The following is a 10,688-nucleotide window of genomic DNA, read 5'->3' as shown; positions in this document are numbered from 1 at the left end:
AGTATATAGCGTGACCTTAAATAAGGAAAACTTTATCACACGGATGGAGTTGTGGGCGAATGCTAATAAATCATAGAGGCAAAATGCACCATAATATAATATGTGGGACAAATTTAAATAGTGTGCAGTAACTAGTGGTAAGCAGCAAATCCCACCTCAAAAACGCAATAGCGCAAGCATAGCAAGTAGGTATAAAATGAATTTAGCAATTGTAAACGGAAAGAAGTGGACTGAGTTACAAAATGTAAGTATATTCTGGGCAAAAGATTCTAGGGGTCTAGACAAAAACCCTTTACTGTCAGCCTTCACGCTTACGAAAAGTCCAAAATATTTTATGGAATGGACAACTACTTAGTATTTTGTCCACGTGAACATGTTATGTAGTTGACGTAGTGAGGTTGATGAAACTGCAGTAGAGTGCGTTAGGCTAATTTCGGACGGTTTTTCGGTGTGTTGCGAGGAGTCTCGAAAATATTTTTTTTCTCATAAAATATTTAAGCGTTACCAACATTTTATACACGAAACTGGTTATTATTAATGCTAATTTATGTTATAATTTAATCATCTTCCAATTCTCTCTGTGTAACCTTAAAAATAGATGATAATATCTGTATAGTAATTTAAAACTCTTAGAAAAGATCGGACCTTCGCGGGGTAAGTTCGGACTCCGTTCTAATAACGTTTCTAATGCTAGTATGATAAGGTCCACAAAATCAAACAGAAGTCTCAAAAATGTTAAGAAGAGCGAATTCCATCTTTTTTGTTTCAATGCACATAGCGCACCTGTTCTTGGTCGTAGCATCAACTGTGGTATATAGGATGGGGCAAAAAGAGACAGCGTAGGTGCCTACATATCTTAAACTATAAAATAACCATAGATTCGTGGTATTTTTTCGTTATACGATCTTACCCCGTATCCGATCTTATATATAAAACCTAGCTTATAACAAAACCAAAGCCTTATTTCTTCTTTTAGTCCCAGTACATACGCAAAACACGCATGGCCAAAGGGAAAAAAGTTTATCATCTGTTGATTGTGGAGTGTCGTCTGTCAATGTCATACTTAAGTCATTCATTATCTGGCAAGTGGACTGACGAAAATTTTGGGGTTTTGTTTTCGTAACAGTGTACATTTTCGTTATAGAATGAATAATGCACCGCAGTTCTCATTACGTTGGAACAACTACGTGTCTCATGTAACAGAAGCGTTTAATGTTCTCAGATTTGAGAATGACCTGGTAGACGTCACGCTTTGTTGCGATGGTGGTAAAATCAAAGCCCACAAAATGTTGTTATCCGCTTGCAGTAATTATTTTAAGCAAATATTCAAAGAAAATCCTTGCCAGCATCCTGTCATCATTTTCAGAAACTTTAAGTTCGAGGACCTGAATGCTATCATCAACTTCATGTACCATGGTGAGGTGAACATATTCCAAGAGCAATTGGAGTCATTCCTTATTACTGCCGAGCTTTTAGAAGTTAAGGGTTTGACGGATAATGCAGATGATGACTCATCTAAGAGTACACTAAGGATAACTGACAATGCCTCTCTAGACTTAAGTTCCAAAACAAGTAGATTTGTTGAAGATATAGTGCCTGTGTTGTCTGATGAGCCTATAAATTTGGCACCGGCGGCTAGCACTAGAGATGAGTACATTCCACAAGCAAGTCCAATGAAGAATATTGGGGATCAAGAGAATGAAATACAGCCTGAAACCTCAAAAACTGATGACAATATGGGCTCAAAAGTAAAAACTATTACTCCACCCGCTGAGGAAATGCAGGTTGATGCACAGTCCAGTTCCACCACAGTTGAAGATTTATCAGAAAAAAATAATTCTGGTAATTGATTGTTCATTTTAAAATTGAGTGTAAATTGTTACTTTACTATTTAAAGTTATAATTACATGCTTTCTGTAACATTTACTCCAATACTTTCTTTACTAATAATCATTTTAATGACCATGATGTGAATAACACCAAATGTAATAGAAATACTTATTGGAAGAAGAGTGGTATTTGTTAATGTATTTTCCCTGAATGTGGAATATTGTGTTCACAATAATTATATCCTCTAATTTTGTTCATATTATTCAACAGACTGAACCAACCAAATGAAGGGAAGTAATTTTACACATTCTTTAACAAATGACTCATCCTTGGAGGTTAGGTAGAATAATACATTGTTCTTTACAGAGAGGACATTTTGAGAATTGTCAATGTAGCAGTTTATTATAGATATTACATTTCAATAAACCATTACATTCAACCATGAAAATATTGTACCATTTAATAAACAAAAATAAAAATATAATTAATCGCCTCTCATAACAATGTAAACTAATATTTGAATTATAGTTTTTTATTTATAAAATATTTCTTGTTACAGAATCAGACCTTGCCAAATTCCGTTGCCAGTTATGTCCTAAAGGGTTCAAACATCCCACATCTCTGACTCTGCATAAAGATGCACATGCTGGAAAAACTCAATGCCCTGTGTGTCACCGCTCCTTCTCAAGGTCATATGACATGAGGAGCCACTTGCAGAGAATACATCAAGGGAAACAACTGACAATCAAAGAAATCAGATACAAGAACACAAATGATAATGTAACTCCCAAGCAGTTCACTCATCATATTTAGTTATGACTTTATGGTAACAAATGTTACCATGAGCTGTCTCCGCACCTAGTGCAACCAGCCTGTATTAATGTTGTATGTATAGACTATAGCTATTATATGGTATTCATAATGAAGAATATTTTTATTTACTATTTTCTAAAATGTCACAAAAGATTGCTCAGTGCTGTAGCTTTGGCTATTTTTATACTAGTCTATGATATTACTGTTTTAATATAAAATGTTTCCATTATTTATTTGTTTTATTTTATAATATTTAGATCAGTTTAACATCATTATTGTGTATTATGGCCCCTACTGCAGTTAAAATTTTTAATACTTATATAACACATACTATATTTTATACCTTAACAATAAGGTTGATTGTCAAAGGTACTTTAAAATGAAATAAGAGCTTACTTGACCCCCCATTTTCATTGGAATACTAATCGGGTCAAATGTTTAACTACTGTTGTTTATTACAACAATCATTATACGGATTGCTGACTGCACGAATGCGACCACCTGGCTACTTCGTGTTCCTATTGAAATTTCACTTAGAATACTTTCAAGAAAAATCCTTAGTGTATTGTTTGCAATCATTCTAATTAATTATTTACAAAATTATATAATAGCATTCAGCGCGTGTGTAGCTAGTATTGTAGTAAAGGCGTGACGGAGGGGTGAAAGCTAAGAACTAAAAACCTTTCAGTAGCTGGGACAGACAGGGGTCGTACTAGCGGGGGTGGCGGGGGTCGGGCGGAGTGCGCTCGATACGCGCGCGCGCTGCGACTCCCTCACGCAGCCAGTCGCATCTCGACGCCGTTGTGTTTTGGTTGCATGACGCTTGTCGGTGCGCACCTGTCAAACGCTTCGATATCGATATTCACTTATTCTTTGCGATAAAGTACGTATTGTTGTGTGGTAAATTAAAACTGTGCCAACGAATTAGTGATAATAGTTTCTTACGTGTAATACATTGAAAATTGAGTGATTTATTGAGTTGTTTACATTTAGACCACATGTTTACCGCTCCTGAACACATATCTAAATAATAAATAAGTAGATAGTATAAATTATATTTCTTGTGATTATTGTGGATTGATCGAGCTTATTCTATATTTCAACACCATCAAGCACAGTGTGTATAGTGGTGCATTGTGCAATATTTATAAAAATCAACTGAAACATGTCTCAGCAGCGTGTTTTCATGTACGATCTATTGGTGGATGTAGAACGTGTTAAGTTTAGCAGAGTTGCAGTGCGCTTTTATTCAGAAAAATGAGTGTGTGAATATTTGATGGCGTGTCGTGAACGAGAGGGCACGTAAAGTTCAAATTGGCGTGTGGAACGTCGCGCGGCGGCGCAATGAGAGTATTGATCGACGACGGCAGCAGTCGGCGCGCCGCGAGACGCCGGCGTTTGCCGCCTGCCGCCTAAATAAAGCTTCGCATGTGTGTGCCCCGCCTCGCCGCCCTACGGTGAGCCGCCCGGCGCCCGTCGCCGTCTCCGCGCCACCGCCACCGCCGCCGACGTTCCTTCCACGCTCTGAAGTTTATACCGCGGCAGAACATACACTTTATATTTTCATATAACATTACATTAGATTTTTTAAAATTTGACGTATGTCTATAATCATAGCTATATTTATACTGCCTGTGCACTATGTTGTGATTTCGAAATTTAATTTAAATTGTACGAACTCTACATCCACCAATTACAATATAATAAGTGGTTCTATTCACTAAATTGACTCCAAAGGAAGTCTGAAAACTTATTAGACAATTATGAAATGTACTTTTAATTTATTAGACTAGATTATAGCTGTTGTTTTTAAATTTGATTGGTATGAGTACCTATCTAAATAAGTTGATTTGTTTTATTGGTAGGTGTGAAATGTTGGGCTGAGTGAATTGTGTAAAGGAAAGCAATGGCGCGCACTGTGTTGGCGGGAGGAGCGCTGCTCTGCGTCCTGAGCATGGTGCTGCAGGCGCGCGCGCTCACCCTGCTGGCACACGACGTCCGCCCTGGACATACAGTCCGGCATTTTATTGGAAACAATTCGCGCTATACACTGCTTGATCCAGATTTTACTTCATATTTTACTTTACTGGATGATGGCATCCTCATGACTACTGCTGATCTTGCACCACTTCTGAATAAACCCATAAACCTTGCCGTTTTGGAGCAAACACCGTATAGTAGCTCTGCACATTCAGTCCATCTTTATGTAATGGATCGTCGAAGAATGTTGCATTTTAGTACGACTAATGGGTTGATTGGAGAGATTCCAGAAAATGCTCCACTGGGATCTGTGGTGGACTTACCTCCTGTAAGAGCAACAGCGTTGATTGATGTTGGTCCGATCGCTTATAAAATAATTAAAGGAAATGAAGGCTCCGCCTTTGGTTTGAGAGCTAAAGGAGATAGAGAATTCAATCCTGAAGTGAGGTCTGTCATAACTGATGGAGATGTTGAGGTAATAGCTACAAAAACTTTAGATGCTGAGGAGAAAAATACGTATGACCTCATTGTTCAGGCAACTGATATGCATGGAGCAAGCAAAGCGAGTCTCCCGATCCGAGTGAACGTTGCTAATGAAAATGATCATGAGCCGTATTTTGAACAGGATATATATTATTTTTCTGTTAATGGTACTCCAGATGAAAATGGTCCAAACGGAACGGCACGTTGGCAAAGGTTTTCAAACATTGGAAAAGTTATCGCTCATGATGCCGATGGTGACCGCTTATATTATTCGCTGTTGACGCCTAGCAATATCGCGGTTATAGTGCCTCAAACAGGGGAGCTGATATTAGCAGATGAACCGGATAGTCATGAAGCAGAATTGAGAGTTGTTGCTCACGACACTGGCTCTCCACCGCGCAAAAGCCAACCGTCAAGGGTTTATTTGGAATTTGTTGTTTTCGATCGAAAAGAGTTGCCGATACTTCACCGAGATAAGCGACGAGTAACTCGCGCAGTAAGACCAACAAAGCGAATTGAATTTACTGAGGCCGACGGCGAGGTAGAGGGAAGGGCTGTATTCACCCTTGAAAAAGAAACAGATCGCGAAACATTTAAGATCCGTGACGAAAATCCTTGGGTAACCGTCGAACCTAGTGGTGTAGTGAAAGTTAAAAAGAAGTGGGACTATGAGGAGCTCGGGCCTGAGAAAACAATCGATTTCTGGGTGACCATCACAAATGCAGGCAATGGAGGTAAGTGATAATGCATACATCTAATTATAACTTTGAAAACTATTCCTATAATAATTATTAAGTCAAAATATTTCGTCGTTCATTTGAAATATTAGGAAGTATTTTCTTTAGCTAGTCGTCAGCGGATATTATTTATTACAAAATATTTAAATATTTTTTTGAATTTTGCAAAATTACGTAAATTTTATAAAATATGTGATTATCAACAAGTAAAATACAAATCTTATGACATTAGGCGTATCACGCATAACCGCAACTCTGTTCTCAGATGTAAAACAATGACGAGAATACATAGATTTTTAACTATTTGTCGGTATAACACGATGGAAAATACGCAGCTAATGTATTTTAGGGATATGTTTTACGAGATACTATCATAAATAATTAGTGAATTGCGGTTAGTATCTAGCTTCTTTATAATATCTACTAACTGATCTATTCGTAAAAAACTTAAATCCACTTAATATGCAAGTAGAGTAATATATGTATGTAGAGTAGACCTACGAGTTACGACTTAATATAAAATATACAATCAGAGTCCTATTTCCAAAGAACATATAAGTATTTTGTTTTTTAACCAAGATCAAACTCTGTTCAATGTTACAGAGTCTAATGCAATTACTAGAGTGGATGAATATACACATTTCTTATTCGTTAAAAGAATTTCCTTACATTCAGCTAATAGTAGCTTGTTCGCACGCGTGTACTTTCTTTATAATCGACTCTTTTTTAAATAAATCCCATTTGATCGGTACATTTTGTTAAACACTTTTATTACCAAAATGGTATTGAATAAAACGCTTAATAAACTAATCAAATAGGCATTACTATTCATATTTCCTGGTAAACATAAAACTTTGAATCTATGTAAAAAGTTGTACTGGCCTTTTGAACAAATGAAATTCTCTGTACTGAAGTATTATGGCAATGTCGTGGTTGAAGAATGTTGTTGTTTGCGTCATACGCACCTGCCGAGTCGAATGGATCACTGGAGCATATCGTCGACAGGTCCCGAGCCTGTCCTGAAGCAAGCCCTGTTTCGAGTCACGATAACAAACTTCCCAGCACGACCGACTAATTGTTTACCCCGTCAAACCGACTGCCTTTAGACTGTAGACCAAACGTTTAATTACGTTTGCCATGAACACTGAATACGTAATGTTGGACGAGCAAGTCCAATAAATACTAAGAACAATTTCATTTTAATACAAATGTGAACGCCTTTACTCTATGCGATATTGCAGCATGTTAATAAGGAAGAAAGAATAAAGTCGCAAATATGCGGCGACGCGGACACAATTGCATAGTAATTTTCTTTTAATGGCGTAAAGTCTCGGTTGTCATAGAAAATTAGCGACAGCACGAGCAAATTGGTCTTAGCGCGTGGCATTCCCATAAGGTATAATAGCAATGAAATAGGATGGAAGCGACAGGTTGCAACCACACCATGGAGAATGCGTTGATAATCAGGGACCTGTCGCACGGCCCCGGCCACGTCTCGCTTTTGATTACACGCACCGTGACAATCACGATCTATTGGAATTTGAAACACATAGGTAGGCTTATATTAAAACTCCAATATAATATTTTAGCAAATTGTACATAACCGTTCATTCTACTAGTTACAATAAGGGTTCGATAACGATAGGATACAATGCAATTGGATTTCTTTATAAAGTACTCTTACCAATATTTTTATTTTATATTATATAATAGTATAGATAAAGTAAACTTACTTTGAACAATATTATGTACCTAATGAATTTCTTCACTAAAACTTACACTTTTCATCATATAATAATATTAAACAAGGACAACCCCTTGTAACGATAAGTACACTATTCCGTTGTCTTGCACTCTCATTGATAAAAATATGTCAAATTCCCTGACGAAATGTTAATCCTATGCGTTGTCAAGTTATAGTAACTATTTTTATGTATCGTGAAAACGTTTTTGCTTATAACTTTGCAAGTTATACGGTAATCAAACCCCGGCAAAATTTACAGATGCGTCAGAACTTCAAATAGGGACTTCTCATTACAGCCTGCTACTATACAATTTTTGTAAACGTCAAAATCCATCCAATCTTGAGACTGATTCAAAAATATTAATCCAGTTGGTTCATATCTTTGGGTGTCGAAACACATCAGTTTTGTTTAATTCCAACGTTCTTTGCTTGGGCGAGGTGGGTGGCCGCGCATGAGCCCCGGGCAGAGGCGGACAGCACCCGATCCCGACCGCCTCGAATCATATCGTTATGTGGATATTTATCAATCCCATAAACGTGACCTTGCAACAATTCATAATTTGTTTCTCTTTTAGTCATTGATGATTTTAATCGAGAATTACCACAGTGTAAAGGTATTACTGTACTAATATTGTATATCATTATCGCAAGAGAAATGTATGCGGCGGCATTTTTAACTAGTTTGAATATTATCTAAGTTTAATATATTAATTAATTTTACATATAAAAATGCCGCCTACAACGCTTAAATTGATTTAAGAAAAATACAAGATAACTGAATTATCATTTTTTTTATATTGTTTGAGTTAAATAGATAAACGTGATGTAAACTAAAGAAAAAATCGGTAGAAGTGTAATAAGTTTGTATCATAACGGAGAAATAAGTTGATAAAGTAATATCGAACTGGAGCTGAGGCTCGCAACGTTCGCTAGTAGAATCACGGCGCTCAGGGGAGTATCGTCAAAGCACCTTTGTCTACTGAAAAGCGTGCTCTATTGGCAAATTAATTCCGTACTCTCTTCCAACGGTAACCAACAAACACTTTGAAGTGCTCTCGATACTTTCATTCGGCTTTACCTTAGAAAATGTTGCATGGATTTTTAGGCGATTTATCGATTACCAAAGTTTTTAGAACTATTTTCCAAGCGATATTTTTAAATTAAATTTACTTTCTTAACGTACTTTCTCGAGATAAATAAGCGCAGCTCATTTCTATTATTTTTCTCCTACCAGCGATGTGGGATTGTTTCTCGGCCTGGGCCTAGGTTTTTAATATGATAGAAACGATATTGGTGTAAAACTAGGCCAAATTCTTTCTGAAAAATACCACGTAAAAAGCGTGTTGCCTCGCTACATAGGTTATATCCCGCGTGGAACTAGAATAAAGGTATAGGTAAGGAACATAACATCCAGCATATTTTATAACTCTTCCTTTTTGTTTTAAAAAATATATTTATATTCGTTTCCTTAGTCTATATAGTAATCAAATTTGCTATTTTATTCCTTGTCAAGCTAACGCATCTACCTCATGCAATATCTGATTTGTTCCTCTTATCCGTTAATAATGGATTTATGATAATAGCTGCCGAAGTCCAAAAATTGAGCTGTAAAATAATTGTTTTTGCGGTTATTAGTATTTATTATGAGTTTTTTATCGGTTTCAGAACGTATTATGTACGAAAACGGTATATCGGCTTCCGGTCATTCACTGCAATTAACTTTACAATATGTTTGTATATAATATGGGTAATTATTAATTATGTTTATGAGAATGTTAGACATCGGAATAAAACTAGGTTTCGGACTTTACCAAAAAACACACGATTTCCATATTAGAAATACTAGCATATAATATGTGCACTGATCGAGGAAAAATACACAATTATTGTAGTGGTAATTATTTAATACGATTTTATAATCTAAAAGAAAGATTTATCTTCAAAGTAAATCGTATTAGAAGTTTGTCGCAAGTTAGTAATAAATAGCACAGGATAGCAGGCGTGATGTTAGTGTGACGAACCGTCGTCGGTGGAAATTGGCACATCCGGACGGGCACCGAGGGTCAGGAGATGGTTTCAGTCTGGTCTAGCTCATCTGATGCAATATTCGAAATTCATTTAAAATCCATAGTTCGGCCGTTGGCATTTAATGGTAAAATTTAATAACAATATTCCAACTCGTTATTGTTATTTAACATAAATTGATTACACTGAACATGACTTTCAATATAATCGGCAAGTGAATGGGTATCGTCATGGAACGCGCGATCAAGTTACGGACCGTTTGTGGTGCGTTGTTTGTTAAATTCACGCATTCATTCAATCAATGGCAATGGGTGCGGGCGTCGGTCGCACAACAATCGCCGCACTGGCCAATTCCCCTCATTGTGTCCACTCGCCACAATTACGTATGCGTACTTCCTATGTCTGACCCCGATGTTTACATGATCGCCTCATCTGCTCCCCTGTCACTTCATTATATTGTTTGAGGATGCATGTCGTGCACTTAATCATAACGGAATAGTTTTAATTAGAAACTAAACGGTTCGAATGTTATAACAGCGAATTCGTTGTAGTGATGTCAAAAGTGAGTTTAGTAGCTTTTTTAAAATGGTAAAGGCTTGGTGCCTATTACATCACCGAATACTGCTACTCAGAAACTGCAATTGCATTATTAATAGAGTTTGCTCAAGACTGCGCCTGTATGCGCCTGTGTAAACCGTTAGACTTCGATGTAGATCCTTAGAATACAAGTTACGTACGAAAAGTTTGTGGACCAAATTGGCTTAGTATATTTCACTGTGCATGAAGAACGTTTGAAGCTATTATAATTATTTTATGAATAGATTATATTAATTAAACTTGCAGTCCTCATTAATGTATTCTGTCATAACATTTTATCTTATAATTCCCTTTACAAAAGTTTTTCGAAAAGCATCTCAGAATAAGTACATACTTAGTACATATATACACAGTTAACAGGTCATTTTTATGACAAATAAAATTTCTTACACTATACTTCGCTGAGAAAATGTAAGTAATGTAATGTAAAAGATAGAACTTTAATAATAGGTACGTATTTAACATTAGATAGGTCATCT

The 10,688-nt window shown here is 36.5% G+C and overlaps 2 protein-coding genes across 2 annotated transcripts in view; both read left to right on the top strand.

Moving 5' to 3' along the window:
• Window positions 1-1,048: 1,048 nt before the first annotated feature.
• On the top strand, window positions 1,049-2,872 carry LOC115445058 (zinc finger and BTB domain-containing protein 14). Its single transcript, XM_030171142.2, has 2 exons — window positions 1,049-1,842; window positions 2,390-2,872. Exons 1-2 carry the CDS (start codon window positions 1,146-1,148, stop codon window positions 2,641-2,643), a joined length of 951 nt encoding a protein of 316 aa, XP_030027002.1. The 5' UTR covers window positions 1,049-1,145; the 3' UTR covers window positions 2,644-2,872.
• Window positions 2,873-4,549: 1,677 nt separating this feature from the next.
• LOC115445041 (neural-cadherin-like) overlaps window positions 4,550-10,688 on the top strand; it is a 63,144-nt gene continuing 57,005 nt past the window's right edge. The window contains exon 1 of the mRNA XM_037441725.1: window positions 4,550-5,840. Within this exon, the coding sequence (XP_037297622.1) occupies window positions 4,550-5,840 (1,291 nt within the window). The remainder of the gene's footprint in view (window positions 5,841-10,688) is intronic.

Source organism: Manduca sexta, chromosome 23, assembly GCF_014839805.1.
Source record: "Manduca sexta isolate Smith_Timp_Sample1 chromosome 23, JHU_Msex_v1.0, whole genome shotgun sequence".
Taxonomy (NCBI): Eukaryota; Metazoa; Arthropoda; class Insecta; order Lepidoptera; family Sphingidae; genus Manduca; species Manduca sexta.
Note: the sequence above shows the minus strand (reverse complement) of the source record. Positions and strands in the feature narration are given on the sequence as shown.

What these genes read in the sequence shown, in the direction of transcription:
- LOC115445058 (XM_030171142.2), top strand. Translation starts at nt 1,146, where the DNA reads ATGAATAATGCACCGCAGTTCTCATTACGTTGGAACAACTACGTGTCT. An exon ending in ATCAGAAAAAAATAATTCTG is followed by an intron (nt 1,843 to 2,389) that starts GTAATTGATTGT and finishes TTCTTGTTACAG; the next exon opens with AATCAGACCTTGCCAAATTC.